The sequence below is a fragment of the Mchenga conophoros genome, linkage group LG5, assembly GCF_057382185.1.
Source record: "Mchenga conophoros isolate Kocher_MC1m ecotype Shallow Benthic linkage group LG5, M_conophoros_male_GT1.1, whole genome shotgun sequence".
Classification (NCBI taxonomy): domain Eukaryota; kingdom Metazoa; phylum Chordata; class Actinopteri; order Cichliformes; family Cichlidae; genus Mchenga; species Mchenga conophoros.
Window position 1 is genome coordinate 30,921,125 of NC_140530.1, and position 22,923 is coordinate 30,944,047.

General features: G+C 40.9%; 2 protein-coding genes across 2 annotated transcripts; one reads left to right on the top strand and one right to left on the bottom strand.

The window, feature by feature from the left end:
* Positions 1-159: 159 nt before the first annotated feature.
* Positions 160-4,308, bottom strand: aadacl4 (arylacetamide deacetylase-like 4). The gene is made up of 5 exons (XM_085274831.1): positions 2,973-4,308; positions 2,099-2,223; positions 1,482-1,707; positions 1,084-1,147; positions 160-979 (listed from the first exon to the last, which is right to left on the bottom strand). Exons 1-5 carry the CDS (start codon positions 3,043-3,045, stop codon positions 196-198), a joined length of 1,272 nt encoding a protein of 423 aa, XP_085130957.1. The 5' UTR covers positions 3,046-4,308; the 3' UTR covers positions 160-195.
* A 236-nt stretch (positions 4,309-4,544) lies between these two features.
* On the top strand, positions 4,545-12,616 carry dhrs3b (dehydrogenase/reductase (SDR family) member 3b). The gene is made up of 6 exons (XM_085274832.1): positions 4,545-4,746; positions 8,957-9,100; positions 9,411-9,530; positions 9,993-10,231; positions 11,662-11,787; positions 11,878-12,616. Exons 1-6 carry the CDS (start codon positions 4,552-4,554, stop codon positions 11,960-11,962), a joined length of 909 nt encoding a protein of 302 aa, XP_085130958.1. The 5' UTR covers positions 4,545-4,551; the 3' UTR covers positions 11,963-12,616.
* Positions 12,617-22,923: the final 10,307 nt, after the last annotated feature.

The window sequence follows — 22,923 nt, forward strand, 5'->3', positions numbered from 1 at the left end:
ATATTGTATGCAGACTTGGTTTCCTTGGGCTACTTTTCATTTTTGGAATGGAATTGACTTGAATGAATTTGGAGGGGGGGGCTTCTGTGAACAGTATAATGGTAATGACAAACACTGGAGGCACATTTGTTTATTCAAATGTAAGACAAGATGGGAAGTAGAATAAAGTTTATTGCAGGATCTTATTTATTACCCTCACAGTGTTTTTATATAGTGAACAGCACCATCCACAACTTGCACTGCAGAGGGAAATGTGAGCCAGCCCTGGTTAAAAAAGTTAATCATGCCATGAAAGCCATCTAGCACATGCTGCCAGGTGACATCCTTTCCCAGGTCCAGAAGTCGCTTCCTGTAAAGAATCCCATCATCCCTCAGGACATCATATTCACAGGTAAGGATGAAGGTTCGCGGGGTTTTCTGAATGAGAGCATCGTCTGCCAGTAAAGGGGAAACCTCAGGTTCCAAACCCTCTTTAATTGCGTGATACACCTCCCCATCATATTCTGGGCTTGGGTGCTTATAGAAACCACGTGTGAGGCACTCAGGAGGTAAGTTGGAAGGGGATAACCATAGTTCGTAGCGTGGCCTGAGCTCAGTGGGGACATGGTTACCTTCCAGCACTTCTTGGCACAGAGAAACATCTCCATTGAGATATTGCAGGAAGTAGAATGCCATCCGGCCACGAAACAATATGGGCACAGCATGATTTTGCTGGTAGGAAGGCAAGTTGAAATCTGCCATCTGCAGGGCTGGGTAAATGAGGACCTGAGCGCAAGGGAATGGCAGATGTCGGTCCTCACTGCACGCCAGCCTTTGGCACAGTGCTGCTGCCAGGTTAGCCCCAGTGCTGTCCCCTCCAACTGCCACTCTGTGAGAGTCCACCCCGAACTCTGTCTCAGCCACAGACAGGAAGTGACACGTTGCTTTCTCACAATCATCCAGCTGGGCAGGATACCTGTGCTCAGGGGCTAATCGGTATCTAAGAGGGGTGAAAGGAAAAGGAGCAGTATGTTAAGTTGTAGCTACATGGTGGTTAAAATAGATTTACTATTTGTATGTGGAGTGGGGAAAAAGTGTAAATACCCAACAGATATCACAGTGGTGTCAGATTCAATGGCAATATGCCGACACACTTCATCAACAGAATCTGTTCAGGATTAGTAGGATAGAGTTATTAAAAGATTTTCGTCGCAGAAAAGAAGCCATAAATAGCCACAAACAGAAGGTGACACGTCTTTGTCCTTTCTGCACCTGTGCTGAAAAATATTACACTTGGGTGCAATTTTGTAGTATTTCGGAATTTTGAAACTTTCTTATGCTGCATACCGCTCAAATGAAAATAGTTTTTACTTATAGTTCAAGCTGCTTAAAATTCAGTTCCACTGTCATAAAATTACTGACTGTAAATGTGAGGAAGTCAGGTTTTACTTGTATTTGAGCATTTTTATTTTAGTTAAGCAAGTGACTGTAACATCATATACCTATACTTCCCAATATCCATCCGCCTCCATGGAAATACATTAGACCTCTCCTCAAGCCGTCACACACAGAGGTAGGTTCATATACTCGCACTGGCACCTCTGAGAATGTCATGTCCTTCACTCGCAGACCAGCGGGAACTTGTTTCAGGTGAGAGAGAAAACAGGCCACGAACCATCGGGTAAAGCTAACCTGATGACAAATGCCCAGCCGATGTAGGATCCGAGCCTGGCAGGAGAGAAACAAAAGACTTACAACAAATAGGAGACAAAAATATATACAACCCTGATAGATAAAGTCAAAGTGAAGGTTATTTGGTTGAAAAAAAAAACCCATTCATGACAACATCAAAGAAGCGGAACACATGACTTTGTCTTTGCACCTTTGTTGGTTATGATTTCTTATCTAAAATTTCTCTGATGTAAGCTTTATCAGGTGTTGGAGGACGAAGGAAGGATATCCACATATGACCTAAAAGAGTACATTTTATTCTCCACAAGAGGCGTTTAACCTAAAGGATAAGTTGAATATTTTTAAAAAGTTAACAAAAATAGATATGATTCCATACAGGCAACATACAAAACTAAGCACTAACACTTTTGCAGATACTGATACTCACCACGACTGCAATACCAACAAACAATCCATGAACCATGCGCAGTTTCCCTCTATTTGCAACCCCACAAGGAACGTCTGAATTCATCAGCTCAGCGTACACAAGTCCAATTACCAGAAGAAGGAAGGCTGCAACAAGAGCAGCGAAGCCAATTATTAAAATTGCCGAGCCGATGTCCATGGTGTTGCTGGTATGCTCTGCTGAAGGTAAGTCATTAGGAGTAAATGTTTTATGTACCTGCTTTCAGCCTCTTTTCACCCCTCCCACAACCGCCTGCAATGCATTCTGACCTTGCTCTCACTTAACATTTTTAGCTGCCTGCTGCCCAGGAAAATAATTATATCCTTCAACATATTTTATGACTGTGTAGTCAAACGAATTACATGTTTCCCAAGGAAACCATATTGTTCCTCTATGGATATTGCAAAAAATATTTTATGTTAATAGAGCAGCTTTTTAATTACTTTCATTTCCATATTTCCCATTAAAATACCTTCCAACACCTACTAACATTTTCACATTTTTCTGTGGTTCTAATGTGTGTGTGTGGGTGTGTGTGTGCATGTGTTTTCAGGTTTATTTGAACATACTGACTCTTACATGAGCTCTGTTGCTCATGCCTGTGCGTGGCAATGAGAAGCAAATTTATTGTCTAGCGTCTAAGGGAAGAAAATACTCAAAGATGCATGAAGGCTGACTGAAAAGACCCTTATCTGAACTTTCACTGTTGATCTGTAGATGGCAGTGATAGCATGAGTATAAATAAACAGGATACTCTGAAAAACAGTCTGTTTACACTGTGGCATTCTGTGGGCAGCTTAAACATATTTGCCAGTGACTGCAATGTGTACTATGATGTTTTAGCAAATTCACTGACCTGTATTCGACATCTCTTCAGTGGAATATGCTTTGGCATAAGCTCCAGTGGGCTCTCGACTTTGAATCTGCATTTTGTAAACCTCAGAAATTTGCAAAATAAAGACAGCATCTGGAGTCGTGTTGTCTTGGAGTTTTTAGCAGCCCCCGAGAGCCTCTCTGTCTTCCCTAAGTAACTGAGCCTTGCACAAAGCAACCATTGTGAGGCTAAACCCATCCCAGTTGCTGAAAAAGTCTTGTATTCAGCATTGCCCAGTAAAAAATCACAGTGCCAGGGCCAAACATCACAGACTGGAATCTTGTCTGAGGCTCGTGAATTCACAAGATTTGTTTAGGAGGTATTCATGCGGTTTTATTGTTGTCATCCTTCCAAGCTTCTGAGACCGGGCTGACCTATTTCCCAAACTGCATTGTCACATGCAGAAAAAATATAGCGTGCTTCAAAAATACTGTTACCACAACAGACTGGGTTCAAACAACTAGTGGCGCTTTATACCAACAGTTGGAAACCATTACAAATGTACAAACACACTGTCCAATCAAATAACATGTTCACTTTTTTTAAAATAAACCTAGCACATTAAAGTGGAGGAAATACATGACTTTAGATTTTGACACAATCCAGACCTGATTTTTTTTTATTGAGGTTACAAATGTGTTAGGGGCTTTATCAGCTATGTGTTTGTTTGGTGCTCAGCTGATTCTTTGTTTCCTCTCTTTATTTGTTTCATTTAATTAATTTAATAGAACTGGCATTAGGCATTGTTGACGATGGCAGTCATTCATCTGGCGCTATTATATAAGAATATTTTGTACTGACTCGCAACAGTCAGTGAGACCTGTGATTGCAACATCATTGTTCTTCTGTGGCCAGCGTTATGTAACGAGGTGAAGTTCGGATCAGTGAAACTGTGAAGTGAGAGTTTGGGGTCCCAGCTGGGACCCTCGCTGCTCGGCGACCACTGTGAGGACCTAGACCACATGTTGAGAAACGCTGTTGTAGCCACATGAAGGGGTGTGGAAGAGGCAAGTGCGCAGCCACTCAGGGCAGACGGGCACTGGAGCAAAATTCATCCCTACTTAACATGTCAATCAGGATTAATGCCCTTACAAACCTCCTATTTAGGTTCATCCAGTTCCTTTCACTAGTGGAAGTTCCGAACCAGGGCAGAGGCGGTAATATATAAGGCAGGACAGGACAGGACAGGACAGAACAGGAACGCAACACCAAAGCACAGAGTAGCGCGCACTACGGAGCGTCGCCTGGACTTGTGTTTCACGTTTGTACTCCTCGACGGTAGTTGACAGGCGCAATGACTGATCACTCACTGATTTCGTGAGCGTGATGCATGTAGACTGTCAGAGCTCTTCAAGTCACACTGTTCTGTTTTAAAAAATAATATCTCTCGCCTGTGGATTAGTTATGCAACAGTGCAGATGATATTGTTTGCATGCGGGTAAAGTTGCAGGAGCTCAGAAGTCGCTGTCTGCGCACTCAGTTCACTGTTGGCGGATATCTGCGGTGCACGTAAACTTGCAGCGTAAACATACTTACAGACTATCCGTGAGCACGTTCCGAAATGGAGCTGAAGAGCGTGTGTCGTATGCTTCTTTTCCCGGTTCAAATCCTCTACTGTATAGTAAGAGCAAGTTTGATGTTGCTGTTGCCAAGCAGACGGAAAGACCTCACCAAGGAGGTGGTATTGATCACTGGTGGAGGACGAGGCATCGGACGACACCTGGCCAAAGAGTTTGCCAAGCATGGGGCCAGAAAGGTAAGTCGATAACTTGTTGCACATACCTTTCCTCCTTCCAGATCAGCACATTATTAACAACGAGATTAAATTACTTTCTGAGCAATTTGTTTTGGTCATATATTAAGTTATATTTTCAGCTTTTATCAAAACCACCCCCCTCATCCCTCACCAGGTAGCCTGGTCAGTCTGGTCTCCCCTGCCCCACGTGTATTGCTGTTTCAATGTTCTATAAAAGCAGGGATCACGACCTCCAAGTAACCTAGTTGTCCAGTGAGACCGGTGACAATTTTTGTTCAGGTATTGCACAACAGCTTGGGTCAACCAGAGGGCAGGTCTGGACAGCATTTATGGCTGCTTGATATGATTGAGTGTGGTACTGAGCTGACATTCATTCTGCTTGGGTCCAGGGTGATTTTTGCGTTTTGCCTTACACAGAAAGTGTATCATCCAAAGATTTAGCTGTAAAAACTATACATTAACCGTGGATTTACATATGTGGCTGTTTGTTTATTTTAGAGTGCATAAAATTTAACTGAAACTGCTTCAAGTCAATGCAGCTCTGATATTTCTCTATTGTAGCTTCTTGCCATTTTTGAGCAGTCTCCATAAGACTGTAGCGTCTACTAGCATGCCACAACAAAAGACTTCATAATGTTCTTAATAAATAACAGATAAGTTGTTGTTGTTTTCAAGGATAGCATGAGTTCACGAGATATTGTTTTGTGGGGTGTGTTTGCGAAACAATAACAAGGAACACATTCTGTTATCTTTTTTTGTTTCTTTTAACCAGTTACAGTAACTAAAATGCATACTTATCATGGAATATATGTGGGTCAAATCTTCCATACTCAAGACACAATGCAATGTAAACAGAAAAAAAAGATTTGTCATTGTTTTATACAGCTGGAAATGAATATTAATGTATAGAAAAATATGTAGGTTACCTGAAAACAACAAGTTTATATTGATGACATGAGTTGGAATAGTCCATATCATGACGCTTAAAGTTGCTTGGTTTACTCCTAAATAAATCACCAAGATAAAATAAATTATAAATTCAAATTTTCATTGGAAATCACCTCATCCATCACAACAATTAACCTTCCATGTCCCACCTCCCTCACTATCCCTCATCCCCTTAACAAGGAGCTTTCTCTTGTTCCTAAAATGCTCTGGTGACTACACACACACACACACACACACACACACACACACACACACACACACACACACACACACACACACAGCTTGTCTTCATTGCAGGTCAGGGTAACCTCAGTTCAAAATTTCCAGCTGTGGTTTGTCTACCAATCCTACTGAGTGAACATTACACAGCTGAGTGCCAGATGAGTCGCTGGTGGCCCTGTAGCAGCAATGTATCAATACAGAGTAGCTCTATTTTTGATCACCTCAGATGGGAGTCATCATTACACGTGGAAGAAAATTGTGGTAATTTCTACCCATGTTGAGCAGCCCAGCTGATAGCTTTGGGTTGCAATTATACATACGAGTGACACAGGCGCCACGTCTCAGATGATCTCTTAAGGTGCAATTTCAGCAGCTTGAAAACATTGCTAAAAGCTCAATGAAACACTAACTGCCTCCTTCTGTCTTTCAATGCCATCTCCTTGGGGAACGAGCTAGAAGAAACCAGTGGGTTTTAAAAGCTTCACTTTGCAGCTGCGTAACAATGGATGTCACCATGCTTTTCAGCACCCTTTTGTTGGGCATTATCAAGGTGTGAAGGCTTTGAAAACAACACCTGTGGTAATGTGTATGACAATTACTCCCTGCCTAAAGAGATGCTAAAAGGATAATTGTGAATAGGGCTGACCTCTGCGAACTTACGCTAACTCTTGTTTGAGCCTCTTTGTCAGTAGTAGCCAGAATTACCTTCGCCTCTGCTTAGGTTTTAGTTTTTTCACATTGTAAGGAAGACTGACTTCAATGTCAACGGAGGAAATTAGTCAAGATGAAAAGCTGGAGACCCAGGAGGGGAGCCATGTCTTATTCTGTACTATTAGGGGAGAGCAGCGCCAGCGTGAGGCAAAAAAATAGAAAAAGGCAACCAATAACACAGTGAGGGGTCTTTCATAACAATCCCAGTAAATACTCAGAAAATTAAAATGGTATATTTCTTCAGAGCTCGTTTAATTATTTTGCAGCCTCCCTAAAAGCACCACCAACTCGGGAGGAAAATGTTTACACGTTTTTTTCTTTCCTTTTATATGTGGTTGTTAACATTACTTGGAGATCTCTGCAAAGAAGATGAACCGAAGCAAGTCACTGACAACAGGTTTGTGTGGGTGTGCTTGTGTTGCGCTGGAGGCGGGAAGCACACCACTCCCAGCTGGGTATTGCCCTGCAACTGACCTTGCTGTCTCCGCAGTAATTAGACAGCGGCAGGCGACTGCCTCCTGAACTCCTGCTGCCCCCTCTATGTGCTGCCTCTCTGCTTGCCCATACAATGGGTGTGAAAAGGAGGGCTCATACCCACCCATATATTCAGGCCCGAGTGATAGAGTATCACTGTAATGTAGCTGGAGCTAGTTGGGGATATCTTAAGCTGCATAGAGTGACATCTGCTGTCTACCTTTCAAAGTCTTGTTTTAAGCTTTGCAACATAGATTTGTTTCATTAAAGGGCTTTTACTTACAGCATGTGTTGACATTAGGTCTTGTTAGGCATGCCAAGTAAGAACAATCACCAGTTTATCAACAATAGCGAAGAGGGCTTGTGCAAGGTCAATTAAAAACTGTTTTCTTAACATTTCTGTCCAGATAGCAATTTGGCCAGTGCTTGTTTGCTCTGAGGATCCTGCATGTTGTGACGGGTGATAAACTTAATGAATTAAATAACATTTTAACAGGAGAGCACAATGTAAGTGCTGACTTTTAATGAGAACTGTCAGCTTTGTTTGCCTGACTCCTATTAAAAGCTTTCAGTTATTTATCAAGACCTGTCTGCCTTCACTGATTACTCAAATGGGCTTGCAAATGAAGCAAACAGAAAACCTAATCAAAAGCAATTCAAACCAGGGCCACTCACAGAGGGAGGCAAACCCAGAGTGCTCCAGATCTGATAAAGAAATGAAGCGCATAAAAAGCACATTCTAGACTGCAGTCTTTTATGTTTCTAAAAATTTTGGTGTGTTTGGTCTGCTTCAGCTGCTATTAGCCTTGGACAGTTTTTGACACATGAATACTTGGAAGAACAGAGCAACATAGCAATTTGGGACTTCTTTTATTTCCAGATTGTGAATATGAAAGTTATTTTACTGTATTTGTTAGTGTGCTATGTTTGGCTCTCAACCAGTGTTGAGTGAATTTTAAATTGGCACAGTGTGAAATTACGCTGTTGCTGGAAGATGACAGGTTTAATTTGTGCAAGAGTTGCACTGTGCAACATGCTTGCATACTTTTGCACTTTTTTTTTTAAACTAAGTCTTAAAATATCTTTTGTCATGTTTATTAATTAGATCTCTTAGACTAATCCATCCTGCCTACTAACTAAATGGATGTTTACGCATATTCATTGGTGTAAAACAATGAGAATGACAGGCTGAACCACGAGGTAGCAAACAGACATGCTGTCTTGCGCCCACGCGCAGTCTCTGACTCCGAGATACACAAGATCACTTTCCAGAGGACTTTTTGCTCAAATATTAACCTTGGTCATGGGCGACTAGCCAAATCCCACACTGGCGTCTTCAGCACTTCACACACGCACTGTTTTCAGACTCCCTGACCAGAAATGACAGGGCTCATCTGCCCAACAGGCCATGTAATCTCTTTGAGAATTTGTGTTTGAGAGATGAGGAGGGCTCACCCCCTGATTTCATTACCTTTCCCTGACCCCAAAGACTGACAGATCTAATTGCCCAATCACTAGTCCCCCACCTCTATCCAACCTCATGTTCCCTGCTCAAATGACCAGCCTTCATTTAGTCTCCGGGTGGATGAAGAGACAGTTCATTCACCCACTAACCCCCGAGCCTTTAATCTTGCTTGAAAACTATTTGTTGGAGTGAAATTGCCCTCTCTATTCTCTGAACAAAAAGAACATTGCTATTCAAAAAACTCATTTTCACTATACTGCCAAAAAAAACAAATTGAGTGATTACTGTTAAAAAAAAAAAAAAAAAAAAATTTTTTTTGCACTCGATGCTGAATTTCCTACTGATTATACGTGTGTTTGTTTAGAAAATTAACATCTTGTTATTTACCAGGTAATCCTGTGGGGCAGAACAGAAAAGTGCCTCAAAGAGACGGCTGAAGAAATTACCCTCTCTGGAACTGAGTGCCATTACTTCCTGTGTGACGTGGCCAATCGGGAGGAAGTTTACAAACAAGCCAAAGTGGTTAGAGAAAAGGTATGGCAGCTTAGTGTTTTTGAAAAGATAAATCTGCTTGCACAAGAAGAAATATAATTTGCACACAACAGATCGTAAAATATTTCCCTGAGATGCCTCCCCGTCTAGTCTGTATGTATATTTGCTTTGAGCTGCTCTTTCTCCCATCTGGTGTGTATAGATTACACTTCATCTCAAATCTCTAAATATGAGCTTGGAATGTTGACAGCTCTTGTGGAGTACAACTATATCATTTCAGGAAAGCAGACAGCAAATGCTTGACATTTTTGACAGGGTTTTCTCTTCCTATTCTTGCACTTTTTAATCTCAGGTGGGAGATGTTACGATATTGGTGAACAACGCAGCAGTCGTCCATGGCAAGAGTCTGATGGACAGCGATGATGATGCTCTTCTGAAATCCCAACACATCAACACCATGGGGCAGTTCTGGGTAAGATTTGATTACATTGTAGCAGAGCCAGTTTTCCTGCAAATACAGGGAAATATAGGGAAATTCCTCTGAGCTGATTATCCTTATCATTTTTATATTTTGATTATAGCATGGCACCGTATGCAGTAGGCAGCCACAGGCTTGTCAATCATGACTCTTATTATGGCAGGTTAAGTGGGGTATTTCCAAATTGCCTCTCAGCCCCTGAAACATCAGAAGGGTTGTGAAACTCATGGCATTTTTATTTTGAATGGAGATCAAAAGACTATGTCATATGCAGACAGAAATGCAATTATCAACTAAATGGAAATGGAAATTTAATCTGTCGTTACAGTGTGGGCTTGCTTCTCTTGTCTGTTCTTCTTTCTACTCTGAATATATTTCACCTTCTATTTCTACACCCCTCACCGCTTTTTCCTTCATTCTACCTTTCACAGTCTCTTTTTCTTCTTTTTGTCTTAGACAACAAAAGCTTTCCTGCCTCGAATGCTGGAGCTGCAGCACGGCCATGTCGTTTGCATTAATTCCATCCTGTCCCAGTCTCCGATCCCTGGGGCCATAGACTACTGCACCTCCAAGGCCTCATCGCTGGCCTTCATGGAGAGCCTGACACTGGGCCTGCTGGACTGTCCTGGTGTCAGCTGTACCACAGTGCTTCCCTTTCACACGAATACAGAGATGTTCCAGGGCATGAGAGTCAGGTGAGAAGACACAACAAAAGGAAGCGAGGGTGGATCATTCTTACGTCATACCATGGTTCAGAAATATGGGTTATCTAGGGTTATCTATCACAAAAAATATGGTTACAATTGGGAAAAATTAATACCCTAATGCTTTGTTGGATGAGTAAGCCAGAGGGAGCTGGTTTAATAGTGGCTAAACAAGCCACTTTAATGTAATTGGTGAAAACAAAGCAGTGAGTTACAAAAAATATTTCATTTCTTAAATCAGTTACATTTTAAAGTACACAAAAAGCTATCCAAATCTCCTGACAACATTTCAGGAAGGTGCCAGAATTATTATGAATACTACTGGAGAAAACGAGCATCATTTTTCCATACATCAGCCCACTAATTTGTGTCTTTTGCCCATTTTGTGTCTTTGGACAACAGTAGATCTGAAGTATCCTAGTCCCTTGAACAAAATCTTATAGGAATTTTAAGTGGAAATGCATCAAGCAAATCCAACACTTAAATTCAGACTGAAATATCTCAATAACCTTTGGATGCACTGCAAACTCTGAACATTGTTATTATTCCCCTACAGGGTTAATCCTACTGACTTTAGAGATTCCATGCCTCTCCCTGTATCACTGGTGTGAGGTTGACATTTGTGGCTCAGAAGGAAATACCTTCACAGCTATTGGATGGATTACTTTGAAAACTATTATTCAAAGTCCAGAAAGGGAAAGATCGAATGAGTTTGGTAATCTTCTGACTTTACGTCTAGAGCCAACCAGCTGGTCAGTTTTCACTTGCCCTGTATTTGATCAATGGGCACGGAGTTTTGTACAGATGCTTGTGGTTGCTATAAAATCTATCCTATAGGCTATCAACCTTTTCCCCTGTAATGATCTACGCCGTCCTAGATCATGATAAAACATTCACACTACTGGATAAATCAAAAGCGAGTATTAAGATACTCTCCTAATCCACCTGATTCATGATTCTTCTGACTTACGGTACCAGAAATGATAGTTTAACATTTTAAAAGGAATTTGTATACTTTGACTAAATCAGCTAATGACTCGATATTTAACAGACGGCTAGTAATTATTTTAGGATTTTAGAGATCACATGAAAACATAGCTGCTTTAAACTTTTTTTTTTTTAAATGGTGCTGCGTTGCTTCGCATATTTGACATTGAATGTACATCCTGGGTGTATGATTGCATCAGACCTTTCACACTGTTTTGTAATAGTTATTGGGTATGTCAAAAATCCAAAATGTACAGTTTGGCGAGATAAAGTATGGCAGCATAATTTCAAATTCAGCTGCGCTCTGGCATTTATTATGAACAGCGGTTGCACAGATAAAACTTGAAGCAGATAGAAAATATAATCAAAATTTTCCCAGAGTGTCCCAGAAACAACATCACTTTATCTCAAACTGTCATTTTTTTTTTTTCCAGGTTTCCCCAGCTCTTTCCACCCCTCAAACCTGAAGTAGTTGCCCAGAGGACTGTTGATGCAGTCAGAACTGACAAGGCTTTCCTCTACCTGCCATGGACAATGCACGCTCTTGTCATTCTCAAAAGGTGAGATTTCATGTGCTATCTTGTTTTTATTGCTGTATTTTCTACTTCACGATTAACATGCTGACACTAGTGTTTTTCGTCTGTCTTTAGCTTCGTGCCACAAGTTGCACTTGAAGAAATCCACAAGTTTTCTGGGACTTACACCTGCATGAACACATTCAAAGGGAGGACATGAACCTGGACTGTGCGCAATATGAGAGCGACCTCAACAGTTCTCGGGTGTGATGAAGGGAATATGGACCTTTACACATGTGAAAGTGGAGCAGGTCCCATGATAGAGTGAAGACAAACACATGCAAGGGTGTCGCTTCTACAGTTACAAGTAATTGATAAACTGCTCGATACACCCTGATCCTATGTATATGTATATAGTATGGAGGACTCACTTTGATCTGAAGCCATGCATAGTTCTATACCAGTAGTTATTCTGGGAGTTTATTGACACATATTTTGTCGCCTGTTTTTACTTTTTCTTCTTTTTTTTTTTTCTTTTTTTTAAATTCTTTTAATATGTCTTTGAATCAAAACAAGGTAATAAAATCGAGTTTTAGAATTGCACTTTCTCCATTTGTACATGATGAAAATAGAAAAAGTGAACACTTGGGCGGTAGACATTGTATTCTATCAGGGTTTTGACTCCCATGGCAGTGCGATAACAGCTTTGATTTATTCCAAGCATGAGATCAGTGACTGTGACAGACGATGTTGTCAAAACATAAAATGCACTCATGGGGGCCATGTGGGGCATATTCTTGTTTGTTCTCTGCTGTCAGAAAATGGTACAGGGGGGATAGTGTAAATCTCAATAAACACAATGAACTCAAAACAAGTCAGTCAGGCCCTTCTAATGCCTGCACAATGGTTTTAATTGCATTCAATGAATGTGAACAGCCAGAAAAAACTTTATTGTACGTATTGCAGACATTCATTCATCAAGGCTTTAATTATTAAAACAAAATTAAAGTAATTTTTAATTTCATCTTAGCAACATCTTCTGTTGCTAAGATGACGTCAGGTTTGATTTCATTAGCTTGGCTTTTAACCAAGCAATCTGAAGATGTCTGCAGTTGCTGCACATTTGTGTTAGATTATATAAATGTGATTTGAATTACTAAAACCTGAGAGGCTTATATTCCAGGACAAAAATGATGTGACAGTATGGGTGCTCTTTTGTTTTACTGCATTAAACCTCAAAATGTCCCAGTGCTTTAGCACAAAAGAAAGAATTGGAGCTGTGGAAAATTATAATGGATGAGATTTGTCATTGCCAGTGTCTTACAATTACCTTTTGATTGAGGATATTATTTAAGTGGTAAAAACGCATTTCATAAACCTGGAAGGCGCTTACACTGGTGGATGAATTGCTAAACCTTACTCGCTTTGGAACTGAAAATGAACAGCATCCACCGTAAAACCGCAGCTCCCAATTTAACATTTCTGCCAAATAGGGAAGAATTACCTGTTATTCCATCATTGCTAATATAATGTGAATAAAAGCCTGCAGCAGTTTCAAAGGTGAGGAGAGGCCTTAAATTATACATCCCATTTCTGTGCTGATACATTTCTTTCAGCTCTTTTTAGCATTTCAGATTTTTCATGTTGAATAAAACTGTATTTATTCAGAGGACACAGCCATACTTCAGAAGATATCCCAGTTCAAAATAAGTGCATTAATCAGGTTATTTGATATAATAAACTGGCCATTAGCTACATAGAGATTATTTCTGAAGTGGGTAAAGGTCAACCAAACCTAAAGAGAAACAAAACTCAGGTTAAAATACTTTACATGGAAAAAAAAAAGAGAGTTTCTAATCTCTTTTACATCTCAGATGGCACACTATATCCAACCTTGTTATTTTTTAATGAAATGAGGCAAAGATCTGACCTCACCTAGGCTGATTCACTGAAAGGGATGTAGTAAAACTGAAAATACCATACTCTGCTGCAGTTTTAACCTCGGGTGTTGAGCCTTCTTTAAAAGGATAAACTGCTTTAAGATGTCTGAACTGTTCACATTTGACTCAGACTCAAACATGAAAACTACTCATCAAGATGAAGGACAGTTTTTATACCTCACTCCCCACTGCAACACAAAAAAAGACAATTAGTTTTAATTGACAAAAAGGTGTTTTTCCTTTTATACATTAAATAAAAGTTTGGTGTTGTCATAAAACGCGCACACCTACATATAGTCTTATCTCTGGATAAGGCCCTGCTGCTTTTATTCTTTTTGTTTGTTACTTGTGGACCATAACTAATCTTCTTAGATCAGAGCAAAGAGCAATGTTCAGTGAAAATCCAACAGAGCGCAAGCTCTTTCATAGGCTGTGCTATTTCCTTCCTTGCTGTGAGGTTAATCATGAAACCAATGCTTTTTACGTAGGACAGAGCATGTGCAGCATGATGAATTCAAATGTGGTGGTTATGAAAGCAGCGAACACTAAAATGACTTACAAGTAAAAGTGTGAAACACAGAGAATCCATGCACAAATAACTTTACCATTGCTCCTTTCAGAGCAGAGCGCTAAGCCCTAGCAATGAAAGCATGAAGGGCTACCGACACAAACTCAGAGAAAGAAACCCATATCTGTTAGAGCACAAGTCAAAGCAAGCTCAAAGAACCAAAAGCGACCCCATGAGAGAGGCTGTAAAAGTTGGGATAGTGCCTGGCCTTTTGCTGCTAGACAAGGCTCATAAACATTCATTTGAATCCCAGCGAACCATAAAGGCCCCCCTGAGCACTCACGATAGGGCCGCACATTGTGATCAGTAGGTGACCCACAGTGGGGTTGGGAGGGGGACGGGCACTGCTGAAAGTGAACCCGAGCCTCCTTCAAGGGCCTGTTTCTCATTCTCTTAGTGGGCTGTTGCGAAAGCGGGGTGAGAAGAAGAAGCATGTTGGGATGGAACTAGGTCGAGGAGGCATGCAGTGCGTGTATGCTGGAAAAGGAGGACTAAAATGGTTGGAAATCTCTTGGGGCAGGTTCAGAGCAAGGTTAGCCAAATACTGAATAAATCAAATAGGGGCTTGGAAAGCCTTTTCCCTGCTGAAGGCGCTCAGCCCCAGGGTGACTGACCAAGCGCAGGTGGAGGCAGAAGTTTGGTCACATGGGAAGAAACCCGAAACTGTAGCTGTCCCAGCTGTGACCACATTCCCAGGTGTCTTTTCTGGACATTTGATTTGATTTGAGATTGTACTGTAGTCACTTTTTTCTTTGTTCTTCAAGTGTGTTCAATTTGAATACTGTGCAGTGAACTGAATCATCACCTTTTATGCTGACCGCAATTAGGTTTATGCAAGGCTATCCTGTTATAACCTCACCGAAACTTCACTTTTGAACGCCCCTAAATTTCCCTCTTCCATACTTTTAAAGTAAGCAACAAACCTGAGAATCTTTTCCTTTACTCAGTCCAAGCATTTGTAATCCCAACACAGGGGCTTGGAGAGCCAGCCTCCAATGATCCATTAAATATATTATAGGCGCCCGGATCTGGAGTCCATTTGGCTTGTTGTGCAGTGATGCTGAACGCATGTAAAACCTCAGCCAGTGTAGGATTGTGTCGTTATTCACATCACATACACTTATGGATTCTGTGACTCTGACTTTCCTGGCAGAGGGTTCACTGTGACTTTGAGGCTTAATATGACTCTGCTGCGTTTGATAAATGTGTTTCCAAAACACATCAGATCCATTCTTACTTCACATTTATTTGATATCTCTAAAATATAGAAAATGTTTGTGTAGTGCCATGCCTCAAATAAATCACAATTTCTGTCATTTTAAAGCCAACTTAACCATAAAAGCTAGAAATATCTCCCGAGTTTGTAGCAAGATACTCAACACAAGTGTTATCAGACATGAGCACAGTGGACTATTACCTGTAATAAACTCCATAAGACTGTGTACTTTGTGGGCACAGCCCAAAGTGAAGCCAAATGAGGCTGGAGCCAGGGGCAGCAAAACGGAAGTGGAGTTCAGCGAGGCGTTATTTGTTACAACACCTTATCCCCTTCTCTGAACAACGCTGTTAGTCCTCTCGCCAGTTTGTTGCGAGGTTCATCCATCACAGGGTAGGTAGTATGATAAAAAGGCTCAGCCCTAACCCACAACAAGGGGCCAGCCGCGACGCCTCAGTTGACCTGTCAGACTGTAAGAGTTATTATACACTGTGGTGTTAAAGGTTAAAGGGAGCAGCAACCTCAGAGGGTGTCAGTCCTTAAAAACACAGAGAGACAAACAGAGCGCTGAAGATAAATGTAGGAAATTAGTGGCAATCCATGAGCAAATAAATATAATGTGCATGACATTAAACTCAGGGGGACTTGTTAAGTTCCAGCAGTGCTTGAGTGTTTCTGTCCAATTGATTCATATAGGAAGTCACAGGCAGCAATAAAAACACAGACAATGATAGATACTTTTGAAGCAAATAACTTTTATAAACAAAATTACCAGCTTGATTAATGCTGCCCTGAAATATTCAATCACTTTGGCGACAGCGGGCTATTTAAAGAATGTGGTTTTTACAAGTATATGGCTCATATGAATTAGAGGGTGTGGTTCTACAACACAAGGTCAAACTCTTGGTAGTTGGGGCATAACTCACAGTAAGTTGTATTCATCACTGGCTGCCAGCCATATCTACACAGCCGTTCCTCTACAGCCTGCAGAGAAACAGATTATCTGCATGAGGATCTTTTTTAGGAAAACGTTTTGGAGCTACACAGAAAGCTTTGTCTCTGCTATCACCTGTGTTTGGGGGCAAAGCAGCAAAGTTGTGTAGTCATTCTACCATTTCTACCTTTTTTTTATCCTGCTTTCTTCATCTTTCTGCTGTCAGTAAAGTCTGTGTGAGACCCTAAACAGAAATTTCTGAAATTTAGTACACTGACCAGGCCCAGCAACCATATTCTTTTCATCAAATTTCATGTCTGTGCATTGAAAACCCAAGTCCCACCAGTAAGTTTTTAAGAAAAAGCGAAAAGCTTATTAAAAAGTCAAATTTTTTTGTCATGGCTTTGCAAAACATTGCACAAATAATCTTCAGACCAAGCCCCATAAAAGTTGTCCTGTGCATTTTGACCCATTTATACAGTAAATCTTTCACAAAAAAGAAACTAAGTAAAATTTTTGCAATAAAGTTGATGCTTGAATTGGGAGCTGATTTTGAGGAAGGAGAAATAAAACAGTTCAACAAGATAAGCAGAGGTTATATGAGCTATATACATAGTGCATCACCATAAACTTCATACAGCACAGTTAGCTTTAAATCTCCAGTGTATCAAGTGTCAGTGAGCAGTCGGTACCTAAAATAATCTCTCTTGTTTTCCTCTTGTCCTGTCTTTCCCCATCACTGATTGAAGTTATCTTCCATTCTCTTCTGCAGCTGTACCTTTAGCTAACACAGATACTCTATATGAAAAACTGCACAGAAACACTTTGTGGTTTACGAGCTGTTAGAAATGTCGCATTTGAAATTGCCTGCTACTTAAAAACCCAACCTTTTTACCCTCTATGCTTTCTCTACTCTACTAGACAGGTGCTGAAGTACCACAATTACAACTTATGGATGGACAATCTGCACAATCTGGATTGCTCGGTACTGTAAATGCTGCAAAAATTATACATTTTTGCCAATTTTATCTCAATAACCACTTGTGATGGATAAGCCAATGAGACTATCTTTGTTTTTGTTCCTTTGATTAATGGTCAGATCTGTTTGATATTAATAACTCTGCCTGACAGGATCAGATCAAGTTGCCATGGCAACTGTGTCCAGGTGATCTAATAACCTCCTTTTTGTTTCTTATGGCTATATTTATTTAAGGTTTCTTTCTGTTACTTTAAATTTCATATTAGGTCTAAAACCAGCTGACAGTGGCACAGCTTTAGTCAGGTTAGCAGCGGCACGAACATGCCCCATCGTTTTTTCTGGTTTTACTATGGCAGTTTGCAATTTTGAAACTCGCATATGGTGTGTGGAAATTTTCTTGTTAAGCCTACCAAAGATTTCCGAAAGCCAACAAGTGTCAGTTTAAGTTCAGATCTTCCTGCGACAGTAAGAAAAAGAAATCCCTCTAGGTCATTCACCTACACTGTGAAACCAGGAGCACTGTGTTTCACATGTGGTTTCCAGTGTTCTGCTTTTGAACGCTGACAGTTAACAGGGAGAAAGTGGGAGGTAAGAGTTGAGGGACAAACAAAGCAAAGTAAAGCCTCCTTTTCACTGCGAGCAGAAGGCAAACACTCACAGGGGAAGGGTGTGGGAGGGTGAAACACAGTTCACATTGCGCGGATGGGCTCAGGATATTTATAAAGCCCACTAGGCATCACGTCAGGAGAGCTCTGCTGAAAAATGTTGTTCCCAGATGGACCACTTCAGCCAGATTTATTTGTTACAGAGCAGCTTCCTCATGGATTACGCAACAGTGTCGCACAAGAGTAAACTCTCTGGCTTGATGTCTGTTGCCTGCCTTCCTCAAGGTGACTCAAATGTGGGTCATATGGAGGACAACATTCTCTCAGTGCCCTCATCTGAAGAATGAAGCAGATATCAAAAGGGTGTGCAAACTGTTAAACACGCTCATGACAAAGTAAGACATGAGATATGCTGGCCCCAGACTTTTACGTAAAGAGACATCCATAAAACTGACAGGAACAAAACAAAAGATTATATTTTGAAGCATATTTCCTGGATTATGTAAAATAACTAATAGTTAAGATGCTCTTTTTGATTTCTTTTGGCACAGAAGCTCTTGATTCATCATCACAGGGCTGTATTACACAAACAAAAGCCTCCCAAGCCCACAGCCTGCATGTAAGTCATGTGACCAGAGTTGGCGGCCTCTGTGAACTACACCTGAACTTAGTTAAATGGAAACAGACCAAACACATAGTGTGCGTCAGGATGAAAGCATCCCTCTGGAGAGCTCTTAGTGAGGCTTTTGAGTAAAGGATGTGGGTTATCGAGCAACACAGGAGAGCTGAAAAACAGTTTTCTAAGTGATTGAGCAAACATCTCGCTCTAAAACCTCACATCTCAGGACACCAATTTTCACCTCATTCTTAGTTTATTAAAGAGGAACCGTCACTTTGCTACAGAGGTCACTGGTACATGGAACCCTCATTATACTGATGTTCATAGGTTACTTGCATGTGTAGAGCTTTTATGTCTGTATCTCAGGCTAACATCAAACAGAGGATAAAAATAAAACTTTTAGTGTGACTGTATTATTGTGCGGGCAGTTTCTCTTAAAGTTAACCATAAGAAAACAAAAGCTGCTTTGAAAAAAGCACTAAAAACACAATTGAAACAGAGCTCACAACATATTCATACAAAAGTCTTCTGAAAGAGTGCGTAGAGAGGGTGTGTGAGGCAAAACCACAACAACCATCATCCTACACATGACCTGCTACTGAACCATAAAGATAGGTGTGTGTGTGTTTATACTGCACTTGTATGTTGTACTCTGGAGAGTTGGCGAAAGAGTTGAAAGAGAAATGAGCATGTAAGGGAATAGCCAGTTTGTGTTTGTGCCTCTCACACAGAAGCCAAGAAGAGTAATTGCCTGCTCAACACCTCAGAGGTGAAAGGTTGACTAGGGATGTGGGGGGTGGTTGCATAGCCTGCTGTAATTAGCCTGCTAAAGGACAAATGAGGCTTTCACCAAATAAGTGCAACCATGTCAGATTTGGAGCCTTACAGAATATTGAATTATGGCTGAAGATCCTGTAGGAAACAACGTGCTATGCAAAGCTTTGACTGTTATGTCTGTGGTGCTTGTTTTTCATAATACATACAGCTTCAAGTGGCACATCAGTTTGAGAGACTGTAATACACTCTTAACTCATTCCATAAAGTATAGCTAATTGAGAAAAGGGCATCTGGGAGTAACTTGCTTTAAAGGAGGATTCATACATAGAGCAATGTGCAGCACAGCTGCCCTCATGACTGGATTTAGTGTATTGTGAATCATTTCATCAAAATAATGAAAACTGCAAAGTGACCTGTTTTCAATTGTCTCAAAGCCTCGAGGAAAACAGCGATTTTGCACAATTTCTCAATCCGACAGGCCTACCATATATGGCATCTGGACAGGGTGAAATGTACTTCTCCTGTTTGATTAGACCAGGTTTCATATAACAGTACGTTCAGAGCAACACCCCCCCTTTCTGCCACTGCTCTGCTGCTGGGCTTGGATGAGCCAGACTGGACTGAGATTGAACTGAGCCGAGGAATTCCAACATCTGGCTTGTATCTACAGCTTACGGTCATTTGGATGCAGTTGATAGTTTCCAGTAGATCCACAAAGACTGAATTGTTCTGGGTTTGGGCCTCGTCTGCCTTGGACTCAGAGGGCGTGGTGCTCTGGCGCCTGACTGCCACAGCTGGGCCTGTCTGTCAAATCCTCATGTGACAGAAGACTGACTTATCCTCAGCGTGAGAATTGGGAGAAGGATTGGAGTGGTCACCGCATTACTGCAGGGGCTTTGATGAAATGGGAGAATGTGTATTTGAGCTTTAAATCACCACATTAGTTATATTAAAAAAAAGAGGCTTTGTAGAGAAATTTCATTTTTCACAGCTTTTAACTACATTAGCTGAGGCAAAGGAAATCATTACGCAGAACTCTTTCACAGACCAAGAGATGACAAACACTTGCAGTCAGCTCAATCACACTCCGGTGCCTCTCCTCCCCCACCAAGGTCCCACACTACACTGCAAGTTTGACAATTGGGTTCAACACCAGGTCAAGCTCTGGGTTTGACAATGGGCCAACCAGTCTTCAATTGGAGTAAAGCAGACAGCTTTCCCACAAAGAGCTCAGTCACACAGAGGGGATTCTGGCTTCATGGCCTCTCCTATTTAAACCACGCTGAGTGGAATTAAAGAAAACGTTGTAGGAGAGTGAAAATCTCCTATAATGTTAGGTCTGTAAGTGTCAGCGTTACTGTTGCCACTCTTACTGTTGTTGCTAGCTATGGACACTATCAGTTTCAATGTTGGAAGTTTACTAAAACTGTTCATTCCAAGAGGCGAGCCAAGTGACCTTTATTTCCTTTTGATAACTTTGTTTTTGTCCCTCTTAAACTAAACTTGGCTCGACTGATATGGAATGAATATGTCACGGAGCATGTGCAGAGAGTGTGTGAAACTCTTAATGTTTACCTGGTTGTGCTGATTCACATCCTGTCCCCCTTAAAAGACGCATTACTTTGTTAAACATTCTGTATGTTTTACAAGTGCATACATGCTTTTCAGGTGCATGCATATGTGCAATGATACATGTGAACTTTTCAGTGTTTTTGTGTATACTCCGGTACATAGCTGGCGAGTGCTGACTGAGGGACATGGATCTTGCACACTGAGTGTGTGAACTCTGGCTGAACCCCTGGGTGTACTGTTTCAGGCACGCTCTGACAACCTCGCCCCAATGACCCGGCTCGCGACTGCACAGTTCACAGGGAGGTCCTCTACTCACGCACAGCCACCCCCTTCTCCCACTACCTCTCTCCCTCCTGTTCTCCCCTGATCCCCTATCTGCTCCCCCTGCACCCTCATTTACTCCCCCATCCCACTCCACTTCCCATTTCTCTCAACTTCCTTCAATCTCTCCCTTCATGCTGTGTTTTTTTCTTTCTTTTACAACCCCTCCTGCTTTCCCTTCTCTCTGCGTTCCTATCACACTGTTGTCCACAGAATCGAAACTGCATGCTGGCATCTTGCAGAAACAGGTCCTGCAGTCCTACCAATGGAGACAATATGTCTTTAATTACTACACACTAATATCCTCATCAAGGTTGTGGAAATCCTGTTGACACACAGCAAATCAGCAGCTTTGAGCACAACAAAATTCATTTTTAATGAAGGAAAAATATAAGGGAACTTTAATAATGCTGAAAAAACTATAGTACACCTTTAGCTGTTTGAATTCACAGGGAGAAACAGTACAGAGTACACACACCTTTTCAAGGTTTGTGTACTTTCCTCTTTTGATGTTAGGTTATTGTACCTGCACTCTGATGCCTGTATGTATTGAACCTTTGACTACACTTCATTTATCTAGTTTATTTACATCTGTAGTTACTAGTTCCTTTTCATATTGCAATTTTACATACAAAATAAAAAGACTGCAACACTGGAATTGTTCTCACTCTATCACAGTGTAGCTGATGCTGTGGCTGGTGTTGCTTTTTGTAGACTTTATCAGCTACCAATTCAATAATTTTGTTTGCTCCTCCTCGTCAACCTGCAGTATTAAATAACTGCTTTTGTTAATGTGTTGATGTGTCAAAGACAATAATACAGTAATAAAACTGCAACACTGACAAGAATCAATACACAGGACTACTTATACTCATAGTACAGTAGTAAACTAGTTCACTGAAACTGAAACAGAGTAATTCAACAGTTATTTAAGGAAGTGATTTAAATACTAGGGTAGGTTCCAACCTTGATATAAGTATTGTTGCATTTTTATGTAACTAATGTAACAAACAAAACTGAGTTACAATTCAAATTATTTTCTATTGACTTTGAAATGATCTTGTTATGCTGTGGATGACAATATATACACGGCACAAGTTGCAGCCTCGGACAAGATTCAGAATATTGTGGAACTGGGACAAAAAGTACTCTGAGCTATTTCTTTTTAAGAACAATGCAGGTGTGATACATTATTAACAAGCACTGCCATCTGAGGTGCAAATTTCCAACACATCTGAAAATTTTCAAAGCCATGCAATACATCTGGGTATAAGATGAGAAATGATTCTGGCACTACTGTTAATAAAAGCGTTATTTATTTATTTTATTTTTCTAACAACAATGTAAAAGATTTTTCATTAGTCACTGGGAGTGAATCGCAGTGGTTGTTTTTCATCTCCAAGGAAAGAACCGAAGTCTTCATGTTGACTAGCTCTTCTCTGGATAACATTACAGTGTTTTTCCTCAGTCAGTGAGTCATTGGCAGTTTCAACATAGCCCTCAGTTATTTTGGTCATGCAGCACAGGAAATATGATGATTCAGGATGTATTTCAGTATTATGCACATGGTGACCTATGATTTACTATTCCAGGTTTGTAGTTTTAGGTGGCAGTAACAGTGGAGATAAGAGGGAGTAATGTGTCCTTCGA

Coding starts and splice junctions, on each gene's coding strand:
- aadacl4 (XM_085274831.1), bottom strand. CDS start 3,045: ATGCAGATTCAAAGTCGAGAGCCCACTGGAGCTTATGCCAAAGCATAT. Junction 1,708..2,098: donor TTGTTGGTATTGCAGTCGTG/GTGAGTATCAGT, acceptor CTCTCCTGCCAG/GCTCGGATCCTACATCGGCT. Junction 1,148..1,481: donor ATGGATATTGGGAAGTATAG/GTATATGATGTT, acceptor AATCCTGAACAG/ATTCTGTTGATGAAGTGTGT.
- dhrs3b (XM_085274832.1), top strand. CDS start 4,552: ATGGAGCTGAAGAGCGTGTGTCGTATGCTTCTTTTCCCGGTTCAAATC. Junction 4,747..8,956: donor CCAAGCATGGGGCCAGAAAG/GTAAGTCGATAA, acceptor GTTATTTACCAG/GTAATCCTGTGGGGCAGAAC. Junction 9,531..9,992: donor ACACCATGGGGCAGTTCTGG/GTAAGATTTGAT, acceptor TTTTTGTCTTAG/ACAACAAAAGCTTTCCTGCC.